This window comes from Acanthopagrus latus, chromosome 1, assembly GCF_904848185.1.
Source record: "Acanthopagrus latus isolate v.2019 chromosome 1, fAcaLat1.1, whole genome shotgun sequence".
NCBI classification, from domain to species: Eukaryota; Metazoa; Chordata; class Actinopteri; order Spariformes; family Sparidae; genus Acanthopagrus; species Acanthopagrus latus.
This window is the reverse complement of record NC_051039.1, coordinates 25465574-25491875: the sequence shown is the minus strand read 5'-3', so window position 1 is coordinate 25491875 and position 26302 is coordinate 25465574. Positions and strand designations below refer to the sequence as shown.

General features: G+C 41.4%; 1 protein-coding gene across 3 annotated transcripts; it reads right to left on the bottom strand.

Annotated features, from left to right (window-relative positions):
- Positions 1-667: 667 nt before the first annotated feature.
- On the bottom strand, positions 668-25102 carry chrna6 (cholinergic receptor, nicotinic, alpha 6). Of its 3 annotated transcripts, none has more exons than XM_037116107.1 (8): positions 24942-25102; positions 13309-13448; positions 12268-12312; positions 9431-9540; positions 8118-8325; positions 6055-6675; positions 5294-5566; positions 668-2469 (listed from the first exon to the last, which is right to left on the bottom strand). In XM_037116107.1, the coding sequence occupies exons 1-8, from the start codon at positions 24997-24999 to the stop codon at positions 2344-2346; spliced, it is 1581 nt and encodes a 526-aa protein (XP_036972002.1). In that variant the 5' UTR covers positions 25000-25102; the 3' UTR covers positions 668-2343. The 3 variants fall into 3 exon arrangements, with proteins under 3 accessions (XP_036972002.1, XP_036972020.1, XP_036972010.1); XM_037116125.1 differs by lacking the exon at positions 24942-25102 and adding an exon at positions 18697-18782; XM_037116115.1 differs by lacking the exon at positions 24942-25102 and adding an exon at positions 18438-18555.
- Between the last annotated feature and the right edge of the window lie 1200 nt (positions 25103-26302).

Below are 26302 nucleotides of genomic sequence, written 5' to 3'. Positions count from 1 at the left end.
TTGTGAATATCAATTAAATAAGTTGCAGTGAATTACTAAAGAAATTAAGTGATTTTAGACACGCAGCCTACAATCCACTGTTCCATAGTATAAAGATGTTTGCGTACTGTTTGTTTGTACCTGGTGAGATGGACATAAAGACAAGGGGGGAGCTTAGAGATACCACAGTACAGCACACAAAAGCCAGTGCAACAGTAAAAGAGTCATCCGTAGTAAAATAAATATGCAATACTGACTCTTTACAGACGCTAACAGCTGACTCTGCCACTGCAACTCATATTTACACATGTATAATAAAGCTAGGAGGTCGACCCTCTGACAGAAGAATGTGATCAAGCGGCAATGTCATGCATAATAATGCATTTCATCTACCTCTAAAATTATGTCTGCAGCACTTAAATGTCCAGATTTAAATTAGACGCTGGAACTGGAGGCTTAATTATAACTCTGCTAGCTGTTTTTTGTGTGAAATGGCAAGAAAAATATCAAAGCAATCCTCCTGTTTCTGTGTGTTTGTGCATGTGTGTGTGCGTGTGTGTGTGTGTGCGTGTGCTCATACTGTAAATGTGTATGTGTTACAGCCCTCTGAAGAATAGATTATTACATTATAGACTCTTTCCAGTAGTATTTATGAAAACCTCTACCAGCAAATGCCATTCACTTTATTTGAAGAAATATTGCATTTATTTTAAGACAATCAGACAAAAAGAAAGACAAAGATAATTTCATACAAACAGGTTTTCTCCCATTAGCATGAGTTGTGAATTTTCTAATGCATCGTATGACCAAAAAGGACTGGGGATAAATGAAATTAAACCACTGAAGCAGTACCATCATAGGGCTGTAATCAGGGGACAATATATTTGTGGCCAAAGCAATCAAAATTTCTGTCATGCATGTCTCTTGCATTGCATGTTTGCTCGTAATAACAAACGTAATCAAAAGTGACAAGAAAAAGAAAACATTGAATTAATAGCCATGGAATTGGATGATAGAATCCTCTCATGAATTAATTAATGCAATGCTATTTCAGGAATCTCATCAAGTACCATTTAATTCAATATTTACCAGGCCAACCAATTACCTTGTGGAACATTAATCAGAGAGAACATTTATAAACACATGGTTTCTAATTACAAAAAGAAGAACAGCCTGCCCTTATTTGTATAAAGCACTGCCAAGTGCACCGAAATCGGTACTCTAATTGGAAATGACACAAAAAAGCGGTGAGCGCGATCGGCTCTGACAGGGAGCAGCTTGATGAATCAGATTGAGGAGCGGGTACGACAGTCATCAGTCAGCTCAGAGGGGACAGAGTTAACCGGCTGCTGCAGGGCTGAGTTCAGGAGAGTTTGTGTCATAGCTACTGGATGTGGACAAGTTCCCAGTTCGCTCACATCTATTGGATGTTGATTCTCTGGTTCCAGTCCTGAAGGACTACTAGATGTGCCAAGTTTTGTTCCCAGCCAAGCACTAACATGCCTCTTTTTAATTATACAGGTATCATGACTACAAGGCGAACCACTGTAACTGAATTTGGTCAAAAGTAAGGTAAGACCTTAATTTTACTCTTCGATGTGTTACCATATGAATGATCATAATGCCATATAAATAAAGTGCATGGAGATAACATGTCTCATTTGCAATAAAGAGCTCTATCACATTAACTTATTTGTAACTACAGTCTGTTTAGTTATCTCCTGGATCTACAACAACTTTTAATTACATTTTCTCATCTAATCAAATAAATCTATTAAACCTGTACAAATCTTTGTGAAAATGAGACAGAATGCAACACTTTTAGGAATAATGTTGGTTCTTCGTCAGTGTTTTTTAGGTCAGATAATCAGTCTTACAAAGTTTCAAATTAAGGCATTACAACCTTTGTATCTGCACTTTATCAGCCAGTCTAAAAACTTTAAAACCCTTGGTAAGACTTCATTAATACTGGTAACACTGAATAACCATCGTTAATATAGATCATATTTAAAGTTAATTAAACTTTAGTTAATATTACAGTACAATGCTTTATAAACGATTTGTTATTGTAAAGTTGAAAATGATTTTTATAAACCTTTACAACTGCATAAAAAATGGTAAATAATGCATTTCATTGTTTGTTAACAATCATATAACAATTAACTTAAGTTTAAGTACAAATGTAACATTTATCCATGATCATGTCACTGCTTTCTGCAAAAGGCAAGAAGCAAAACCCGCACACCAAGCAGTGCTTTAGGACTCAAAACTCTGTCTTCTGATTGGTCAACTGAGAACTGAGAGTTAGTCACTTGTTCAGGATTGGTCGACACAGGGCGGCAATGAACCCTGATCGGATAGCAGTTACGAGACGAAGCCACAAAGCGGCTGGAGGAAGAGGCCCACGGTTCCCAGGACGCACACGGTCACAAACACCCAAAGGAAGATTCTATCGATCACCATGGCAACATACTTCCAGTCATCTTCCACCTGTGAGTGAGGGAGGGGACACAACAATGAGGACAGTGTCAGCAGTGGCAAATGCAAGATGAAAAGTGAGGAGATTTTGGGGAAAAGCGGGTGAGGAGAGGTGCTCAGTGAGGGGAAACACTGGTTCAGAATCTCAGAGGGTGGGAGGTTTGTGGGAGTCGATGGGGGAGAATTACACAGCAGGAATGGAATGAAGGAAAGAAACAAAGAAAGAAGAAAAGGAGTTGAAGATTTCTTTTAAGCCAACAGAAAATTGATACATAATTTACACAGGAGGAAATTACTATGATAATCACATTCAAACCATGGTGTCAAAAGAAGCGACAGGCGTTTTGACAAAGCTGATTGAGCCACGAGTTTTGCATATCAAAGGCTGCCTCTCCCCTTTGGGAGATTTCACCCACTGTATTTATAACTGACTGAGAGGGAGGAGGGAGAGCTCTCCACTCGAATCTAAAATTATTTGGTTCTAACTTACACTGATATTCACTTATGGAGCAGGTTAGGATCTGCAACAATGCTGCCCTGAATCACAGCAGTGCGCTCCCAGGCCAATGCTCCTAGGAGTGTGTTTGCATAAATACATTATGCATCCACCACATTCCCTGTCTGTTCGCTTTCCATGACTGCCTGGAGGTTTATATAAAGTTTAGAAAACCTACAATATCAGACTTCCAATGAGACTTGATCGGAAACCTTTGGTCGGCTACTGTATTTCCTAAAAAAGCTCGTAGTAGTCCATTTTTATTTGCAGACTACAAGATGAGCATTTTACTGTTGTTGGTGTTATATTCAACACATACAGTGCAGTAACTACAACTTGTCATTATGGAACATCACAATAAAGGCGGTCTTATATTGTTTCACTTGCGGAAAACTGTGCTGATGTGCAGTGTCATCTTTAAAAAGATAAATGAGATTAATTACAATTTGTATTGTATTGTCATAGCTTGGGCATCACTTCTGTCTTTTATTATGACATTTTAATCTGTGTGATAGTCTGATCGAGACACAAGCAGTAAGATGGGTTGGAAACAAGCCCATGGTTTAGCATGATTATCAAAACCACTGTAAGCTGAGATGTAGGTTTACATGACCTTGGATAATAATTACATTGTTTGTCTTTGTTTTGTCTTCAAAATTAACAGAGCTGACCTATGAGGTCTGTTTAAACTCTGTCTGATAATCCTTTTTCACAGCAGACATTTTGGTACGTCATCCCAGAACAAAGCAGGTTGAGCCAATAATACTGAGACAAAAACAGTTGCATTTCATTACCACTGACCTTTTTCACAGAAAATATGTGGATGTGTCACAGCAGGAGCCGGCTCAGATGTAAATAAAATATACTGGCAGAATTTAGTCGCTTAAATGCAAGTTCTTGTGTCGTCTGCTGACTGTCACTACCTCAATGTCATGTCTGACTGGAACATGAAAAAACCCACAGAGCCATTGTTCATTTTATTAGTAACACCCGTGACGGGTCAAAATATCTGCTGTGAAGAACGGTGCATGCGAAGTCACAGGTAAACTTATTGGGACAGCGCCATTATAAATATGATTAATTATCACTGTTGTTTTCCTGTCGGGAGCAGTCACATGTGTGCCATGAAAAGGCCAGTGATTGGACTGCTTGTGTTGACTTCCTTTCAGTGATGTTCATAGATCACAGCAAGTAGCCACGTAAACACAATGCTGTCCTTACTGACTGACATTACTATTGATAGGAAAAGAACAATTTTGGTTTGTGGTTGGGAGAATCTTAAGAGAACTGGAAGCAGCTGGCCACGGTTTAATATTTTACACTCTTGTCAAAATTACGTTTATAATCCATAGGAATACGAGCTAGGTATCACCAGAATTGAAACTGCAAAGTTCTCAGACACACAACTATGTGTTTAATGCCATGTCTTTTTGGGTGCATTCCTTCCCTCACAGTTTTGGAGGTTTTCTTTTCCCTTGGTAGCACCTACTGGCGTTTTTGCTATTTTCTGAAAATATCACACCTCACCACCTGCTAATCCTCACAATACCAGTCTCCATAAAAAAGATATGTTGGTGAATTTAATTAAATGTGCAATATTGTCTATACGTGTTTTGGCAGAAAACTTAAAAAAAAAACAAAAAAAAAACTGACTAAAATTATCAACAGTATGCGGGGCAATAACGTTTTTTGACAATATGAGTAGTGTGTATTGTGATGCAGAGAATCTGTGTTAATGAGCATCTGATTCAGCACGTTAACCAGCTATCCTTAGCCCATCCCGATCCAAAGCTCCTGTATAAACGGTGAAAACAACAAGACTTCCTGCACTCCCTGTCCTGGCTGCTAGCTGCATGGCTACGCTATTTGCAGCACTTAGCTGTTCCTCTAGCACTATACTGCCCACCATTCATTTTAAGTATGTATTAAGTTCCACATATCACTAATTTTGGATTTTGATATACTTTTCGGTTCACTTTCGCTTTCCATTTGTCTCTCTCCTTAGTGATGGTTTAGTGAAAGCTGATACTAACTTCATTATTTATTTACAGTGTAGACAAATGCTTACTGACATTTTAAAAAATGGATTCTTATTATTATGGAACACATTCTGTATTGCCCTAAATAAAACAATATCTTTTTTGTGTGAGGACAAACGCAGGACAACAATCTGAGAGAAAGCAAACAACTGAACTGTCGAAAAGGAACACCTGGAGCATCCGTATATTTGTATACATGTATAATTTGGAGGACACTGAACATCAGCGGCTCTTGATGAAGACCTGTGTTGCATTTGATTTACTTTATTCTCACTGTCATTCAATGAAAATAATGACTCACCTCTTTGGCCTTGTTGCGACTCCTCATGTTCTCAGCGATGTACTTGACGCTGTCGATGGCCTGTTTGATCTCAGGTGACACCACAGAAAAGGCCACCACTGTGTTGATGCTCTGTGGACTCAGCTGACGTGTGATCTTTCCCATCTCTGGTGTTTCTGGGGTCTCCTTCCCATGCTGGCAGGGGCAGGGGCATTTCTTCCCAGTGCAGCCCTCCACAGACGAGAGCTTACTGTCCCCGAACTCCAAACAGTTGAGGGAGCCTCCTCCAACCTGCTGTGAATCGTGAGCAGAGATCAGATTAAGTTCCACATTCCGCTTCAACTCAAAGTGGACATTATCAGGTGATAATAATTTATAAATCAAAGGGATTTGTGGGGTATGTCAGTGGGATCTTAGCAAGGTGTTCTCAAGGACACACTTGTTTCTTTCCAGTGTTTTTGGTAGTAAAACTTTAATAGGGGCTTCTTTTGAGCTCTCAGTATTGACCACAAGGAACTTACGTGATCATACTGTGTATAGTTTGTGTGTAAGAACCGACTTCTTCACTAGCAAAGAAAAGTTTTTTAGATTTTCAACTGACAGTACTTAGTCTTTTAAGCAACATGAAAAGGGAAATAAAAGGTATCATGCATCTAACCTGTCTTGATCAGGTTCTTGACCTTCTCTAGGTGGTGAAAGGGAGACATACCCCCCATAAATTTCTGTGTTTTAATTAAATAGTCCAGACATGAACTTGATGTTAGGGGATGAGAAGGCCTTACCTGCATCAAGCTGTTCTTCCTTTTCTTTCCTCCTTTGCCTCCTTTGCCTCCTCCGCCTCCTCCTCCCCCTCCAGCTCCTCCTGCCTCCCCACTGCTGTCCAACCCCCGAGCCTTGCTGTCTTCGTCAATCGGCCTCCGCATCAGCATAATCCTCGGCAACATTTTGAGAAACACTGAGCGCACCCAACTCGGCATAGTATGGGTCATTGGCGTGCGGTAGTGTACGTTCAGCACGAACACAGTTATGACGATGCTGAGTGTGACGAAGATCATTGTGAAGAGCAGGTACTCTCCAATGAGCGGGATGACCAGCGACGTGGAGGGGATGGTCTCCGTGATAACGAGCAGGAACACAGTGAGGGAGAGCAGGACGGAGATACAGAGCGTGACCTTCTCACCACAGTCAGATGGGAGATAGAAAACCAGCACTGTGAGGAAAGAGATGAGGAGGCAGGGGATGATGAGGTTGATGGTGTAGAAGAGCGGCAAGCGCCGGATGTAGAAGGAGTAGGTGATGTCCGGGTAGATCTCCTCACAGCAGTTGTACTTAATATCATGCTTGTAGCCTGGAGCATCAATGATTTCCCATTCACCGCTCTCCCAGAAGTCTTTCAGGTTCACCTAGGAGATTGATAACAGTCTTAAAATCACATAAAGATTTAACACAAGTACAACATTCAGGGTCAACTTACCATTCTTAAAAGGGCCATGTCTAGCTTGGTAAGCAAACAAATTTGCAAGCTCATGTTTCAGTAGTTCTGACAGATACAGTACGTCTGACCAGCCTCCTATTCAGACAGCTTTGCATGTGACTTGCTTTGTGACGAGTGACAACTGTTTATATTGATAAGTTTAATACAATGACTGACACAGGAGCATCTAGTGCAATGCACCAAGGTCTCAATACTCAGATCAAACTGCCAAATAGAAATCAAGATTCTGTGACTGCATTGCCTGTTTCCTGCCTTCAGTGTTTTCAGAAATGGATTGTGGTGGTCTGTTTAGCTGAAGAGGTATTTTGTGACCAGGCTGCAATTTCTTATCTCCTTGAAAACCTTCTCGACTTGCAGCGCTACATCACATTTTGGTGCTCTGATTAGTTATATGTCAATCCAATTACATCCAGGGACTTTTGTCCTGCGGCTGTTTCTCAATAAGAATCCTCCAGGGCTGAAAAATGAAACCAGTTAAGAAGTACTGGAATTGTCACTTGAGGCTATACTTAACAATAAAGCAAATATATACATGTTTACAGCCTGGAACAAAATGAATAGTATTAAAACATTAATTTCCCTGCTCATGGTAACTTTATGGGAGAGAAAGAAACAGAGTATCTGGTGTTTTCTAACTCAGAGTCAAAGACAAAACTGGACACAAACCCTCAGTGTCAGTTGCTGTTCACTTTCTTGCTGGTAATGTACAATTAGGCTTTTTGTGACAAATATATGTTCAAAAACATGACAGAATCTTGAATACACAGAAATGATCTCAATCAAACTCACACCTTTAACCTGAGGCGAATTTCAGTTTTGCTTGTTAGCAGCTTCCAAGTTCAGCTCCACTCATGTTCCACCCCTCCACCACCACCACCCACCTTGAGGTTCATTTTTGGTCTTTAGAAAAGCTATGGGTGATGTCACGGCGGCTCCGTCTGCTATTTTTACAGTCAATGATTAGACCCTAGACCTTGTTAGTCACCACAATAAAAGCACTCATTCTTTTTGCTGACAAAATGAATTTGTTGGATTTGTCAACTCAAAGCTGATTGTCACAGACATCATGTTTACATGCACCCAAAATGTTATATTGTTTCAAGAAGGCACTGAGAACTGTTATTTCAACTAAATAACACAGACAGTCTTTCAGTAATATTATAAATGAAGAGGAAATGATACCATCAGGAGTTCCCTCCAATGGAAAAAAAAAAAGAAAAAAGAATGATCCCTAAAGTAAATGCATGCAGTATCTGATTGGATGGGTGTTATTAGTTGTTGTCATTCAGAGATGTAAGAGATAAATAATTGAAAGTTACAGCAGACTTACACACAGTCACAAACACTGACCTTAGACCCGATAAGTACCAGGTCAATCTTGGCTTTGTCATAAGTCCAGGAGCCAAACTTCATGGAGCAGTTTTGATAGTCGAAGGGGAAATAGGTGATGTCCATGGGGCAGGAGGATTTAAAAATTGCTGGGGGAACCCAGGTGATGGTGCCATCAAACTTCAGGAGAGCCTTGGTCTTATCCTCCACTAGGAAATCACCTACAGCGCTGTGTATGACGTGTGTGTGTGTGTGTTTGTATAATCGAGCACAAGTATTCCCATGGCAAGGGGGAATGAGGAGATATGACACAAGCATATGTGGGTTTTGTAAAGGACACAAAGGTTAGACGAAGGCGGACCCATCAAACAATGAGAGGGAAGGCGAGGAGAAAATGAAAGCGAGGAACATAAGAGAGGGGAGAAGATAAAAAAGGTGAAGATAGGGAGGTGAGAGAGAGCATTAGGATTAAAAGACAGAGGACAATGAAGCTGCATTACATAGTATTGTGAAATACAAAATTGCCTTTGATTAACATTATGAGTCACCTTTGTGTGTGGAAAAAATAATTGAGACCATAATTAACATTTGAAGAACAGAGCAGAGCACAAACTGACCCTGAACAATAGACAATCATGTTCGCATACTTCAGTGTTATTACAGTACATTGTGTTTCACAGTGTGGCAGCTGGAGGGATAAATGAAAGCAACGCAAATTTGGACAATGCTGTCATTTTTTCATGATGTAAGTAACAGGTTTTCATGCTGAAACTGCAAGGGTTTATTGTTAATGCCTTCATATGAGTAGTAGTATCTGCCAACTCAGTGGGTAAAGGTTTAATTAAAGCTGCTGTTGGTCATATATTTTCAATCAAATAACTATTTAATAGCTCATTATTCCAACAGCAATAACTGTCATAGAGTATCAGTAACTCATGTCTCTCCTCCCCCTGCTCTTGCAGTAAAAGAGATAAAACATTTTCTGATGTCCCTGCTTAGTTTGTCCAATCAGGACAGAGAACTCCAGAAGGAGGCGGTCCTGTCTGCTCGTGATCGCGCAATGAAATTGCTGCTAATATTGGTAATTACTGCTGCACATTGCTGACTGCAAAATGGACAGGAAGTTAGCTAAAACAATGACTCTAACAGCAGATTAGGTTTCAAAAACAAAAAACAAGGCTAATACACAATTGTTTGACTTTGTATATAGAGCCATCGACCCTGCAGAGGTCACTGTTGTCTTTCTGAAGCCGAACTCTAATAATGATGCAATACTAGTGAACAAGGTGATGGTAATGATAATGATGATGATGATGATGATAATTATGCCTCACTTGTTGTAGAGCACAATGTCGGGTCTCCAGATCTTGTTTGATGGAACTCTAATGAACTCAATCCCGTCAAACTCAGCTGGCAACCATCGCAGCTTGTAGTCGTTCCAAATCTGAGAGACGGGGGAGAGAAAAACATTGTGAGCATACTGAGGAGTCAACCATCTGTTTTGTGTTTTGCATTGTACACTGCAGACAGTCTTAGTCACTGGAGACATCCCCCTTCATGGGAATATTTTGAAATACATATTTATACTGCCGGAAGAACTTCCTTTGATGTCTTACAGTAGAGCCAAAGAAGGATATTTTAGCTAAAAATCTGATGTTTGGAGACGGAAACATGAGTTTCAAGGAGCATCTGCTGCTCTTTTTTTTTTTTTTTCTACAGAAAATCAAGCACAAACATGTATGTTTTTCATGCAATTCCTCATGGTAATAGAGCCACAGAGCTTCAATAGGTAAATAATAAGACATCTACATTAGTCATATTTGTATAAAAAGCAGTTCTCAGTGACGCGGAGAAATAAAGGATGTGTGCGCTCAGTTGCTGTTCTGTCAACATACCTGAGGGTAATATTTCATGAGCTGTAGATCCATTAGTCTTGGCTATTTGCATGTCATTCAAGATGAATTCATTCATTAGCATGGCGGATTAATACCCAGTTATGACCTGGGAGCAGTTTAATTAACCACTTCATGCTACAGTGGCTTTTCCATTTATCTATCCAGAGTTATTACAATCTGATTGGCTGGAGATGTAATTCCTGATCTAGGTCGAGGTTTATGGCTCACCATTTACAAAATGAAATGATCCACGCACACCTACTATCAATGAACACAACAATCTAGCAATGTGAAAAGCACACACTGAGGACATTTAAACATGCTGGTAAATTTGATGTGTGTTTCTGTTTAATGCAGTGTAACAGTTTGCCAGAGTGTGGAACAGCTAGTATTTCCACAAGGAATAGACTGTTCTACAGGCACATTTTGTGACTGTACTAACAGCTAATAGTAGCTCGATAGGATGCAGATTGTGTTATATTTTTTCTTAAATTTGGGATCATGTAATATTTCCTTATCATTATTCACACATACTAAATGAGGGTACAAAATATTTAGATACTCATGTACTGTTTAGGGATTTTGGTCTGACTCGATAGCTTTTCACTGAATTTCTTCCATGCAACAGCGCAACCAAATCAAAGGTTGTCTGACAAGCAAATGTCAAACTGAAATATTTACATCATAAAATAAATAAAAGAGACCTTCTCAGGAAAGAATGAAAAAAAATGTAATCACATCCATACAAAAGCCAAACTGAAGCATCCCAACTGACAGTGCAGTAACATATATTCATAACTCACAGTAATGGAATGGGTTAGTTTTAACATAATTTATAATATTCAATTTAGGTAGAGATACTCATATAGTAGTATGCATCTTCATTAAATGTAGCAATTACTGTATAATTGTCTGTTTATGTATTAAATGTATGGCCCATCTGGTTGATGGGGGTGAAAAGCGGATATAAGAACATGATTGAAAAAATCAGAAACATAAAAACTAAACTTTTTCATAAGTAGATCAAGTATTCTTAAATGTTGCTTCTTGTGTGTTGTAAGCACACTTCAGCTATAAATCATCTATACATTTAAAGCCCAGCAAAGATCACTTATTTAATGAGTCTTACACAGAGGCTGTCTGTAAGTGTGGAGTTTTCATTTGTTGAAATTAACTTCTCTTATCTCCAACATAAAAGTAGTCAATGGAGTGTGGCTGAAGGAGCCTGAAATGAACACATTTAGAAACACTGTATTCTGATACAAGAGGAATCCCCTGCAGTGTTACTGCAGAACAGATGCAATACATTCATCAAGGGGGGCTTCCTAAAATGGCTACCACTATAATCCCACTGGCTGCGATTCAAAGTGTTTATCAGTGACTGTGGTGTTGACACAGCTTCTCATTAGTGATGCCTTGTTATAAATAAACAGCTCAGCCACTACAAAGAACAAATACGATCAGTCTGTACGGGTCTTTCAATGCATTTTAATTGGAGAGCTCAGAGATCACAGCATCTTATCCATCACTGAATCACATCAGCATCCAACAGCTGGTTGTCCAATGTAATGCAATTAGTCACTGATTTAAAAAGGCAAGTTGTGTTATGTTTATTATCGCTTGCAGCTTAAATCATAGTTTATTTTAAGGGGACATTTAAAGGGATTTAGTACAGAAACAAATCAAACTAAAATAGGTTAAAGGTATCTGAAAAGAAGCAGCCTGCAGGACAGAGACAAAATGCATTATTCTGGAGAATAGCTTGCTGTGTGAGGTCAGAAGTTCAGGGTCCGTGTCTGCTGAGAGGCAGAGCGTGACTCAACATAATGCTAACATTGATCACCAGCTGATTGCATTCTGGTATCTGTCTGAGATATGCATCGTTCTTGGTCACTTGCCCCCTCTCCTTTATTCCTTACTGTTAACATTTCAGTGATGTATGACACTCACACAGACATATGCGTGCGCGCACACACACACACACACACACACACACACACACACACACGGGGACAGAGAAACAGAGAGCGGTGACATCCCATATTGATGTCTGTTTAGTATGTATAGATATGTGCTAACACACATGAACCCTCCTCAGTCTTCACTTACTTCTGTCTCTGTAGTCTCCTGTAGAGATGAGCTTATGTCAGTAGTGTTGCATGTTGTGTGAGATGGTGTGTGTGTGTGTGTGTGTGTCTGTGTGTGTGTGTGTGTGTGTGTGTGTGTGTGTGTGTGTGTGTGTGTGTGTGTGTGTGTGTGTGTGTGTGTGTACTTACATGTCGAAGCCATAAATTTGTTTCCATGATCTGATTCACTTCATCCTGCAGAGACAAGGAGGAGGAGAGCTTGTTAGCCAGTTGTGTGTGTGTGTGTGTGTGTGTGTGTGTGTGTGTGTGTGTGTGTGTTTGAGTACGTCCATGTGAAAGAGTGTGTGTTTATGAACGAAATGGAATTCATCCCTATGCTTTGTCCTCCAGGGCTGAAGTTGATTGACAGAAAAGGTCATGAGTAAGTCAATAATATATGAGGTAAGGGGTATCCTTGTCTGTGACCCATTCAGTTTGATTTGCAGTCATGTGATTCTCTAAATTCCACCACACACAGATGAGCCTCATATTCTGCATAGAAACAGAGGTGAAAATATGCACAGAGACACACATATTCAGTCAATGCGCCTAAGTTTACACACACACCTTTAGATTAACCGCACCTTGCCGAGCAAGCAGATATAGCTACCTATCAGTCCAGTCTGAAAAAGGCTCCTGCAGGCAATTTTCTCTTAATCTGAGGATTTCCATTCTGAGCTCAAAACCTCTTTTCACTGGCGGATGTGCCGCAAACCCCCGAACAGCACCATCCCCCACCCGCATTAAACTTAACATTGCCGAAGCAAAATAGCAGTGTATAACAACACTGTGTGGCATTTTCCGAATCCGTGAAATTGAGCAGACTAAATAAAGACTGCATTCACTTTCGGCTTTCACTCCTCTCGTTCTGCAGCTTATCTTCTGCCTTTTCTGTATCAAAGGTATGAAATATGATCACGATGTTCGTAGGAGGACGTCTCTAAGTTCACAGAGACTCGCACACTGGATGCTGTAAGTAAAACATGGTTTTGGTCACCTTTGTTCATGCACACGTAGAAAACAAGACACAGAGCTGGATGAAATGAAAGCGTAAAGGTGCTTAAAACACCTTTGACATCATTTCAAACTAAGCTTTTATAAGCTGTGCGCACATTATGATTATGATATCGACACCTGTGTGTGTGTGTGCGTGTGTGTGTGGTTGTGTGTGTTTATGCGTGAGTAGCTTACAACTTTGACAAGCTGCGAGATGGAGACCTCAAACTCCACTGTAACAGGGTCAGAGACGTTTTCGACTGGTCTGATGAACTGGTTATATCTTCTGAACAGTTTCCTGAACAGCCGGTCCTCTGCCTTGGATGAGAAGCAATCTGTACAATGGACAGAGACATTAAGAAGAGAAGGGACATGGAGAGTGATCAGTGGCTGGATGAGTGAGAGGAAGAAACTGAAAGAAGTGAAAGAAGTGTTCTGAATTGTAAACCACACATTGTAAATCCAATAGAAATCTAACCGTCTCGATGAAGTGATAGATTTCTGAAAGGCTGATGCTATCGGTGATAATCACCACATTCAAATCAACTCAACTCACCGCTACGCATCAGTTTTTATCGCCAACAGAGAGAAAAACAGAAATTGGTCTCTCCGAGTTTTGATGAAGCGTCGCATCAGTCAAGTCTTTTGAGCGTGTGGATTAATGTTTTATGATATCTGATGAATCGTCTATGAAGAAATTCTCTTTAGATTATAGATCCCCTGCTCACATCTTCAGAGGAGAAAGTCCACTTTGAACAAGTCTGTGACATGAGATGGCTTTTTAGGGTGTTTAAATGGAGTCATGTCATTTGAAAGTGCAAAGTAAGGAAGTACAAAACAGCCTTGTCCACCTTGAATGATAGTGATATATCACATGCAGTCTGAAGTATTTGATCTGTGACATTCATGTTATGCTGCTGCTCTCAATTGGGAATGTGAGAAGGGAGGAAGAAAACTCATCACTTCATTCAGGACACGGACGCCCCACAGTGACCTTTAGACCTGACCTCCTGAGTGACACGATGGCTTACAGTCTCGATGCCTCAATTTATTTCAGTTCAGTTCAGTTAACCGTGAGGCCTTTTTCATTAGCTCCTGTTTCCAAAGCCACCGTCCTGCCCTCTTGATCTGGGACCTACTGTCTTTACAGACCTGATTTTAGTTTCGGCTCAGCTTTTACGACTGCAGATATCCAACTAGTATTTGACAAATCGAACCTTCACCTAATCTCTCCCTGATATCAGCCTTTCTTGAAGTTCCAGGTATCTATACAAACACACCTTCCAGGGTGACAAATCTTTTGGTAGCTACTTTATTGACTCAGATTGTTCATTTCTTCCTCCACTTGATCTTGTGTTTACAGCATGTCATCAAATTGCCTGCTGAGCAATATGTTTTCCACAGTTATGCCTCAAGGTCATGGCTACAGTAAATGTTTCAAGTCAATCCAACATGGAAGCTGCTTATTTCAGCTGAATCCCCTGCCTCTCTTCAGTCCATTGTTGTTACGTGTGTGGGAGTAGTATCACTTTAAAAGCCCAAAACGTGTCTGCTTATTTTGGTAGAATTATGGGCAGGTGGTATATTACCATATCCAAGATATCCTAGAATAGAAACTCATTTAAGCACAAATAAAAAATGTAACATCTAAATGGAGATAAATCACAGTGACAAGCATGTCCTCTTCTCTTCTCCTGACTAATGGTAAATATAGATAGGTGGGTGTTGGCAGCTGTGGGAGTTCATCCTGTATGAGGACACACTTTGTAATAATTTACCTTAATAGAGTTATATTTAGGTCTAGACTGCTGCTTAAGTGCTGTACACATAACCAAACTATGAGGGGCGTTATTTACTAATTATCCAGGAAGAAGCCTGGACAGCCTGAGGCACAATATTAGCATGTCTACAAAAATGCACAGCAAGCTATTTTATCATAGTGCAGAGGAGTTATAGACTGTAGCCTGAGGACTGGAGGTGAAGAACGGAAAGTTGTTTTTTTTTTTTAATTATTTTTTTGGCGCAGGTTTGAAATCAAGTAGTTGGAGAACTTCTGTTCCTCAATATTATTCAAAAGACATTGTTCTCTCCCAACTAGTCCGATCCAATTCAATAATCCTTGTGATTGTCCTGAAACTAAATGTTTTGGTACTACTAATGGCCAGTATTCTTTCATGTCATGTCACGTCATTGTCCGTAACCGCGTATCCCTTTCCATGGGGTCGCGGGGTGTTGCTACTGAAGCCAATCCCAGCCTTGACTCAGGGCGAGGGCAGGGTACTCCCTGGACAAGTCGCCAGCTCATCGCAGGGCCCTCACTGATGACAAATGTGGGGTTCAGTATCTCGCCCAAGGACACTTCAACATGCAGCTCAGCCCTGCCCGGAGCCGGGATTTGAACCAGCGACCTTCCGATCACTAATCGACCTGCTGAGCTACAGCCGCCCGGGATTCTTTCACCAATAGCCGATTAGCTTATTTCAAATTACCGTTCTACATATGAGGCGTGCACAGGAAAGAGTGTAACTGTTTCAATTTGATTTCATTGATAAAAACTTCAGCGTTTTCTGGTCACTCTCTTAACACCATATCAGATCAGTATCAACTTACTGCTGAGGCAACCAATGATTTCCCTCTGCTGATGCTTCACATTAAAAGCATTCAACTGGCTAAACAGGGGGTGGCTTTTATTGGCAAGAAAACCAAATGAAATGCAATTTATCTGTCACCGTTAAATAAAGTGCTCGACAAGGTGTCCATCATCAGGAATTAATGGACGCTGTGGAGACCTCCGGGGAATCCGTAATTTCCTGATGATGAACACCTCAACTGGCAATAACTCTCTATCCCCGGCGACACCTCAGGGCTCGACTAATACTGGAACATTATTAAAATCTCATTTGGTTCCTATGTAATGGAAATGTTGTTTGCTGCTCCTGTAAAATAGGACAATTTTTAGATGTGGCTAAAGATAAACTAGTCTGCTCAACACATAAAAACCTCTAGCCAGGAAGCTAGACAAAGCTAGGCTGACAAACAGTAAATCTAATTTAACGATACATGACTAGAACGCTAGCTAACCATGTCATTGTCCCCAAATCGATATCAAGATTTTACTAAACTAATGATAGGCAATGGTGGTCGCTAGTTTTTCGCAATCCCATATTCTGGGTCCTGTAGTATTAAACTGCACTTCTGAAATCGTTCCGATTCCAAGTGAAACAGCACTCTTTATTAAGACAAACCAGTTTTTGTTGGTTGCATAAGCGGCGCACGTTTTCAAAGTGTACCATATCAAAGCGACTAGTTGAAAGTTCCCCACACTGGTTTTTGCTGCCTTGAGGCCGACTGAGTCACAGCAGCTATCACTCCCGCAGTTTGTGAAGATGATCACCCACTCTTCCTGCTTCAAGACCCCCAGTGCCCTCAGAGTTGTCACGCAGAAACCCTGCTCGCTCCCCATCACACTCTATAAATATCTAAATCAATAACACATTCTTCTCTGCTGGACAGCTCTCAAGGTTGGTGGATGGAGGAGAAAGGGTGCAGGACAGAGCCAGATTGGATAGGAAATGCGTCAAAGGGACAAAAAAAAAATGAAAAAGAAAAAACAAAGAGAACAAGGGAAGCAGAAAGACTAAGACCAGTCAGAAAAACATTGCAGATCTTGCCACCTCAAAGACACCAGCAGATTTTGCTTCTGTTGTTTTTTCCCCTAAACTCCTCAAATACTGTCCTCATTTGACTGAAAAATCAAAAGTGAGTTTGAGATGAGATCTCTTCTCTTAATTGAAATGGACTTCTTTGGAGAAGGCATTAAAAACCAGTGCTGATGAAACAGTGTTGACCCTATTACATCAAGATGCCTTCCTTAAAGGCAAGAGATAACCCTCATCGTGCAGATAACAATGACACCAGAAACCCAGCTGATGTTAAAAAACATCAAGATGAGGAGAGGAGAGGAGAGGAGAGGAGAGGAGAGGAGAGGAGAGGAGAGGAGAGGAGAGGAGAGAGAATGAAAGCAAAGCCGTCTTAAGATGTCATTCAGCAGATTATGTGAATCCAGACTTCATAGCCGTCTGTCTGTTAGCTGCCTAGCATGTGCTAATGCTATGCTAAATAGAGTTTAAGTAGAGTTTAAAGGCAGCACGTTAGAACACTTTGTATCTGATCCGTGTGTGTGTGTGTGGGGGGGGGGCATTCCAAAAGACGACGCTGACAGCAGTATGTTTGGACACACACAAGAAACAGAATAGAGTAGAACAGAATAGAGTAGAATAGAATAGAATAGAACAAGGAATAAAGGCAGGAATAAAAGGTCATTTTAATGGAAAGCTTGAATAAAAGAATCTGAGAAATTATATGGCCTGAAATGGACGTGCTGCTTCATGGACTTGTCAGTGTAATTACAAAAGCAGAGCTGCTCTCTGTTACATGTCCACTGACTAAACCACCTCTTTGATCAAAACACGCTCATACACACACTCACACGCTCTCACACACACACACACACACACACACACACACACACACACACACACACACACACACACACACACACACACACACTTGCGCACACTTAACATTGGTCAGGTGCATTTCACGTTGAGAATCATAAGAGAACCAATTATGACAGAGAATGAGCCACAGGTTCAAACCACTTTCATCTGGGTTTATCACATTTCTGTTCTCTCTCTCTCTCTCTCTCTCGCCGTCTCTCTATCTGTATCCAATTATATGTCTTCTTGTGTAACTCGCCTGTTTTCAATGGCTGCTTTCTTTAGGATTAACATGGCAAAAAGGTATCAGGGTGAACAATTATTTACTAAGCAGAGAGCACATGGGGGAGGGGGGAGTCTTCCTCTCCACTATACTGCAAACTAAATGGCTGCAATTTGTAGGCCAGCTGTGATTGCTATAGCTTTGGCTTTCTCCATGTGTTGTAACCATGGGGCTGTAATAAGCGAGTTCAAGTGCATTTGAAGAGTCTGGAGATGAATTTCAAAATCAAAAACACAACAGCGAATGTCTGAGAAATTGATTATGGTGTGTATTAATGTACACTATTGTGAGCTATAATAGTTGGCTGGTCCAGCTGGCTAGCTTATGACACAAAATATTTAGTATTCAGTATTTAGTATTTTAGTATTTATATTTAGTATTTCAACGATTCTGCTGTTAGAATAATATCTCACCAACCACTTCAGCAGAGGGCTAAGCTAGCAAGCTCGCTAGCACAAGCTGCCTAGGAAAGTTGTCTTTTCCACCAGCAAAACTATTCACAAATACTAAATTTCTTTCAGTTATACTAAAATAGTACTCACCAGGAGAATTGCTGTCAGAAATGTGTTATCATTGCCAAAAGGAAGGACAGAAACACAAGCCATGACTCATGAGGTGTCACGGCAGTCGTTCAGGCAAAGCACAGGTGTTGCTAATGAGATTAACCATGGTTCTGCTCTACTGAAGTGTCCCAGTGAGCTGACCCATGATATTGTGACAGTGAACCGGCCAACAAAATAACAGGACTTCCAAACTAAAGCAGCTAAACGCAGCACTTCCATCAATCTTTGTATTACTTACACCTGTGATTTCCTGCTGTGACAAAGTGTCGTCCATGAAAAAGGACGGTTGTGTTTGAGGATCCTCTCCTGACTAAGCTAACGTCAGTTTTGTCAAATGGTTGAGTTAGCCAAGCAACAGTTGAGCCTGACAGTTACTGGGTAAGCCTAAAATATTTAAAGACTAATCTCATTGTAAGAACTTGTTTATGCAGTGCAACCCTGTCTGATTTATTAATGCTTAAATCTTCACTCAAACACATGTGCAATAAGGACAAATTGGAAGAAGAATATCAAGTGCATCTGGGTCCTTATTAGCATCTGACACAACCTGGGTCATGTTTTATATGGAATAGAGGTAGGCTTGGGCTGATGTTGGATATTATCTTACATTTCTCTTTGTATGGGATTTTTATTTTCATAATCGAGTAATGAACAGCCGTGACAGCATCTTTGGGCTTTCATTTTGACACAGAGCTGCAATGGCAGCGAGGCAACGCACGTCAATATTGGGAGGTTATAGGTCAAGTGGCCTGATGTAAGGAACGCCAGCTCACCAATGTGTCAATAATTCCAGTTCAAAGTGGGAGAGAATGAGGCTACATGTCGTCTTTATTATGAGCAGGTGTTAACTAAACAGAGCAACACCAGACATTTGCAGTCTCACTTAAAAGTACATCACCCAATGCAGTTGGCTAGGCTGGTCTAAGTGATGGAACAAGCAATGACAGTATCGTCTGTCGCGATATGAGGACAGGACAATATTGTATTCTAAAATTTCGGATGCCACCCAAGCCTGAATAAAGGTTTAGTGTGGCTTTAGTTTTAGCCACATAGAAGTATTTCATTCATTAGCACTATGTCAATGTAGACATGTTTATTGACCTCTGTCCTAACATAATGACAGCTTAAACAGCAATTTGATATGACTCAAATAGCTGTATATCTGTGTAGTTCTACATCACTGGTTGAGGTTCTCTTTTCAATTGGACTAAACAAAATAAGAGAAAAAGAAGCCGGCTGCAGCGTTAAAAAAAAAAAAAAAAAGCAGTGACTGATTACGGTCAAGTCAGCAGCGTGTACATTTAATGCACTCAAATGTACAGTATCAATTATTCAACTCGATATGCAGAAACTGTCAAAACCCACTTTGAAAGCAAGTAAGTTGAAACACAGATCCCGTGAGACATTTAATGCTCCCGTAGACACGAGGGTTAGAGGTCATCGGCATGCTGCAGGAAAAAAAACATGGTCTGGAGATGACTGTCACTCAGGACGATGATGGAGAGGGAGCATGAACAGAACAAGAGGAATAGAGCGAAGGACAAATAATGAGTGATGGAGAAGAGGACGCCGTTTTATGGGCTTCACGAGAGGATACTGTTAGAGCCATTTAGCTTCCATTCTCCCCTGAGCGTGCAAATGCTTTTAAAGGAGAGTGAGAGAGACGGAGAGGAAGAGAGCCAGACAGGGGCGAAGGAGAAAGTATGTTTTCACTCTTCACATCTTCATTGTGCGCAACGCTTACATTGTAAATACTGAATAAAAAAAAGGAGTAATTGCTTCAAGATGAGCTGGAGGGCCCTGCTCAGACTGTTTGTTTTCCTTTTTGTTACGATTAAAGCCGGGTTGAAATGAGCTGAAGTCGACTGACGGAGATTAAACGGCAGGAGGAGAGCAGAGAGAGAGAGAGAGGGAGACAGAGATACAACTGAGTAAGGCCGAGTGGAAAATCTGGTGACAGAAACAGAACCTGGGAGATTTGTGGGTGAGAAAGTGTGGTGGACGCAACCGAATGTGAGGGACAGGTGCAAAGAGCCAGAGAAGATAGGATAGTGGAGCAGGGATTGTGCGTCTGTGTGTGTGTGTGTGTCCAGCAAATGGAGTGTCATTCTTTGCTTCTATATTTTTTTGGACCGATATAAGGACTAATGCAGGTTCAATACGGTGCTATTAAAAGCCCTGTGACGTTCACAGAAGACTGCACAAGTAGCTCTCCGTGCGCTCCAACAATTACATGCAGAAAGACATTTTTTTTTCACCTTCAAAATGAGCGGATCAAGAAGAAACTGCTCGTCTTTCCCCCTTGAGGCACCCCCCCCCAAAAAAAAAGTGGGTTACATGAATTTGAATGTGTTTCATGTAAAAGAGTCATTCAACCTTTGTAGTTCAATATCTGAACATCTTAAAATGTACATTTCTTGGCGATTCGGTGTAAATGAGGCCCTGAATTGGCCATATTCTTCCTCTGTCTCCGGGGCTCAGGTAATGTCATCTTAACCTTGGCAAAGGAGAAGAGAAATAAGCCATCATCTATGCGTCATTTTTGGGGATTGTACACATATTCCTTATCACTGAATATGCTGATGACTGACATTGGACTTCTTTTTGTTACGGAAATCAAAACACTCCCAGACTTTATGTGTTCTGGTAAAAGAGTGAAATCTAGTGCTCCGGTTGGGTGTTCATGAAAACAGGTCTACGATTACAGTGCGGGTGTGAGGCATGCTCAAAGCATTTATCTGTGGCTCGGTCCTCTTTAGCCACGCCCCCTCCGCCCTGTGTTCTGCTCTATAAATGTGACTGTGATATAAGCCTTGTTACCACACAGCTACTGTACACACGCATACACACACACACACACACACTTCATCACCACAGTTCACCGACCGGATCATCAGTCATGCATTCAAATGCATTAAGAGAGCAGCCTCTATTTGAATACAAGCGACAGCATCATGAGCATACCTACAGGCTGAGGTAACACATTAGTCCGAGCACATTGAACCCCCCAGAAGCTAAATAAATATTACATGTGTACATGCTATTTACTCTGTGTGTGTTGGCGTGTATCTTGAAGGCACAGGGACCTCCCCGTCAGTAACAGTTGGCGTGCGTATGAGGCCAATGGTACAGTCATATTATCCTGTCTGTTTACCAACATTTCCCCACATTCAGCCCCGACAAAGGATGTGATGTCACAGTTTTTGATAATACATAATAAACAAATGGTGATCAGAGCAGTTGCTACAGTTTGTAGTCCTGTAGTGTGCTGCTATCATTGTTTTTACAAGCTGACCTCATTTATCTATAGCTTCAAAGACTTACGAACTGTTTAACTGTCAGCTAACATGGCTTAAATTGTTTGCTGATTTATGTGTGGAGTTGTGAGTATGTTTTCCATCCATAAATGTGTAGTTGGATTTAGAAGTGACTTACTTCAACCCTGTCTGATAACTTTGCAAAATATGCTTCAGACAAAACATAATGGCTACCCTGATTGCATTCACTGCAATGTTGCCTTTTCACCAAGTGTGACATCACCATTTTCCATATATATACATATTCAACAGATGGATAAGTGTACAAAGTTATGTTGTTGCCTCTCTTGTCTTTAGGTTACTCAAAAACAGGCTTCAAACCAATTTTCAATCAATCTTTTCTTTCAAGTTTAAACTTAAAACACTATGATCCTCTTTTTAACCATAAAGGCTAATTTCACCAATTCTTACTGAAATGTCTGTAAAGGTCTTGGGGAGTATTAAAGCATATGTGAAAATGTGATATACAGACATTTTTATCTTATGCTATGGCTCCAGAGGAAGCTGCACAAAATCTGAAGTCACTCAGTGGCTATGTTGCATTGTGGGTAATGTAGGTGCGAGGTCTTGAACAGCAGTCTACTGGTCTGCTATGCATTCCGATAACACTGTTGGACTTATTGTGGACATTTTAGAAACAAAATGATCAAAATCTATGCAGCAGAACCAGAGATATCATGCATACATCACCCACAATGCAACATGGCCACTGAGTGACATCACTAGAGGCAATTTATCAGACTACATGCAGCTTCATCTAGAGCCACAAGAAGTTTTATCCTGCCTTTTCAGGTATGCAGTTGTTCTGTTCACCTGTTCACACACTTTGATTAGTAAAATAGTGCCTTGGAATACAAGGACAAAACCAGAAAAGGGTTCATCTAGATGCCATGATATGCATGTCAATTTGCTGACAGTTTATAGTATTTATATTTATGTTAAACAATCTAGAAATGTGCGCTGAATTGTTTGTATTTCACTCTAATCTGTAAAAAGGTTCTTCAGATCTGATCATGAAAACCGCAGGATTCTGAGCTTAGTCAACTTCAGTACAGTTTAGCAAGCTCTCATCCTACCTGGCTAACGCTAACTGTTGTATCTGGCCTCCCAGTAAATACCAGTAGAAGTCGTTAAAATGGTTCCCATACGTCCCTTGGTCAGAGTACATGTTTACTACAACTACAGATTGTGATTCAGGTTTACGTATTCCCACAAACATTTACACATGATTTAGTTCCACATGTGGCTTCAGATAACACGGGGTGAAAGAGAAACACACACACATAGACACACACAGACAGACACCTCTCAGCCGAGAGGGTCATGCACAGAATAAAGTATGTGTGTAGAGGCTGATAAACCATAACAGAGCCTATCTGCCACCTTCCATAAATCAGATAGCTGCTATTTGTGCCCTCGGAGCAAATGTTTACGTTACTGCTTTGAAATGCCGCTGCATAATTACGTGTGTGCGTCTGTTCACAGAGAGGCTCCAGGTCACAGCCAGGCTCTGCCTCAGCTGCGGTCACTGATTAACTCTCTGCATGGACTTCAAAAGGACCAAACACTTTCCTTCTGTCCTTCCTTCCTTTATCCTCTGTCCTTGCTTACTTCCATCTTTTCTCTTTTCCATCCTTCCTTCCTTACTTCTTCCTCTTGCCCACGTTCCATCCTTCATTATTATTTTATTTCTTTCAGCCACCTCCCTTCTTTCCCTCCTCCATCTATTCCTTAATTGCCCGATTTGCCGATTTTTCTTCCTTCCTTCCTTATTCTTTTGTTAATGTTTGCCTCCCTCCCTTCCTTCTAATTTCCCTTCCTTCCTTCCTTCCTTCCTTCCTTCCTTCCTTCCTTCCTTCCTCTATCCTTTTCTTCCTTCCACCCATCATGCCTTGCTTCCTCTGACCCTGCCTCCTCTTTGTTTCCTTTCACCCTTTCTTTATCCAATTTGTACCTTCCACTTTTAACACCTTTTGTTGTCCCTTATATCCATCTGTCCTTCCCTTTTCCTTCCTTCCTTCCTTCCTTCCTTACTTCCTGTCTTTCACCCTCTGTCCCCCTCTATCAGCCTTCCTCATTTTCTTCCTTCTATCCTTCCTTTTTGTTGTTTTAGAGATTACCTTGTCCTTATCTCAGTCATCAGTATACTTAAAAATATCCTCATAAACTTAACCCAGTTAAACACAACTTGTAACCAAAAAGAGTGAATTTTGTGTGTGTGGGTGGGGGGTTGTCCATTGAAACAGCCTTTAAATGACCCCACTTTACAATACACCCTCACTCCAATTGTCTAAAAATGCATTAGACAGGAACAGACACACTAAAGACAAGCCAGTGTAGTTTTTTGTTCCATAAAGGGGGTAAAACGAAGTAAGGTTACCAGGCTTATCCAAAGACGCACACTGCAGTGAGGAAGGTTTTTTGTTTTGTTTTATCAAAAGCCTGCAGACAGACTATCTCCCTGCCCTGGCTGAAAAGCGCCTATCTATCTGCCCTCAGTCGGAATAAAACACTGTTGTGCGCAGGCCCCGCGTCACCCCACAAGCTCCCTCACCCGCCGTCCACGGGGGAAGAGATCCTGTAAACAAAGTCTAATCTCTCTGGGTTTCCTGAAATCACGACTCACGCCTCACAACATCATTTGCATTCATCAAAATTCATTTGCTTTTTCCTCGCATTCTTCTGCATTTCATTTTGTTGGCCTAGTTAACAGAGAAACAACTCGTGGACGAGGATTCTGACACGATCATGTGGGGACACATGCACGTTTTACATATATTCACAGGGATAAAATGAACACTTTGGCTTTTAATCACCGGACGTCTAAAGATTATGTTGTCACTTTCAGAATTATGATAAAACTGAAAAAGTTAAGAGACTGGTAATTGATTATTTTTGCGCTAACGGCTGAGGAACTTCTTCGGCTTTTACGCGCCGGACAGAAACTCCTCTCCATCTTTCCTGACTTCTCACAGCGCAGAGATTAAGACAAAGTTAGTGAAAAGCGTTTCATCTGACCGTCACAACATCTCCAAGTTGACTCTCGAGGCACAGCCGCGCGTAAATCTCAGACCTTCCATCGCTTTTAACGATCCTCTAAAATCCTCTATCTGGCAGCATCAAATCCACATCATATAAAAGCCAACCTGGGATGAATCCTACTTACCTTGCGCCAACAAACCCACGAGAACAAACAGCAAAGTGCATCTCGCCGCCGGCTCCATCGCTTCTTCACTTTTTTCTGTAGGAACTCTTTGGTTCCAGTCGACGAGAGGAAGAAATATCGTGAAAGCGCATTAACAAACGCGCGTCTGTCCCCTGGTGCCGCCTGTCTCGCTCTGCCGGTGCGCTCCTTCCTGATCCGATCCAAACTTGACTTGGTTCGTCCCTCCCCTATGAGCGCAAAGCTCCCCTCTGGCGCATCCATACGGACTCCACACAGGGAGGGGAGAAAAAAAACCGCCCTGACAATTGCTCTCAAGGATAATAGGCGTTATTTGGCTCCGGCGATGGCAGGAGAGAGAACGTTAATGAATAAATCAAAATGTGAGGCTGAATTCAGGGGGAGTGTTTTGACACCGGTGCCTGCTAACTGAAGGCAAGTTCTGTTTGTTTTCATCGTGCAGGTTTGAATGGAGCCGAGACGGTGAAAGACAGCCAAAACTCACACCGGGGAGCAAAGAAATGTGCCTTCATTTCCTTCAAGCTGAGCGCGATTATTCGATCAAGATAATAAACAAGATAATTATGTCAAACTTATTATTTTTATCTATTTTTATTTTTCAGTTTATCACCAGATGTTCAGCTCGTGTAGACATGCCAGAAAGTTTTCGTGCTGTGAAGGACTGAAGGATGTGTCGATCACCGAGAGCTGTCCGCGGTGCTGAAAGCAGCTGCGCACTTACAGTACCGGGATACAGCAATTATTATGACCATTTCACATCATGTTTTGTTGCATGAGACAACTGTGTGTTGAAATCTGAAGCCTATGTGAGTTTTATCCTGATGTATCCTCGCCATGCTGCGTCGTTCCCCGGCCACTACACAGCAGCACTGCGCCGTGCCGAGCTGATGTGATGTGATGTGATGTGATGTGATGTGATCCGAGGAGGAAACTTCAGCTGCTCCTGAACATCGCCTCTGCCTCACCGAGAGGCTCCGCTCGGATCTGACGCTCCCCAGGTGTCTGTTCAGCAGCCCCTCTGGATCGCGCTGATTACGTTTAATTTTAGCTCGCGATTCTCCACGCTTGGCTCGACGTCATCAAACAAAGTAATTAAGGGAGTGCAGTGCTGAGCCGAGCCGAGCTGAACCGAGCCGACACCAAAGCTTCACGGTGAGCGGCTGGAGAGTGAGCGAGACGCCGCTGACTGACTGACTGACTGACTGAGGGGGATGTGTCCTGGTGTCACACACACACACACACACACACACACACACACACACACACACACACACACACACACACACACACACACACACAGGGAGGGAGAGAGACTTTCCCTCTTCACTCAATGTTTATGCGCC

Excerpts from the sequence above, each read along its gene's own strand:
- chrna6 (XM_037116107.1), bottom strand. The coding sequence starts at position 24,999 with ATGGAGCCGGCGGCGAGATGCACTTTGCTGTTTGTTCTCGTGGGTTTG. Across the intron at positions 12,313-13,308 it reads TCTCGCAGCTTGTCAAAGTT|GATGAAGTGAATCAGATCAT; the intron begins GTAAGCTACTCA and ends TTGTCTCTGCAG. Across the intron at positions 6,676-8,117 it reads TGGTACTTATCGGGTCTAAG|GTGAACCTGAAAGACTTCTG; the intron begins GTCAGTGTTTGT and ends TCAATCTCCTAG.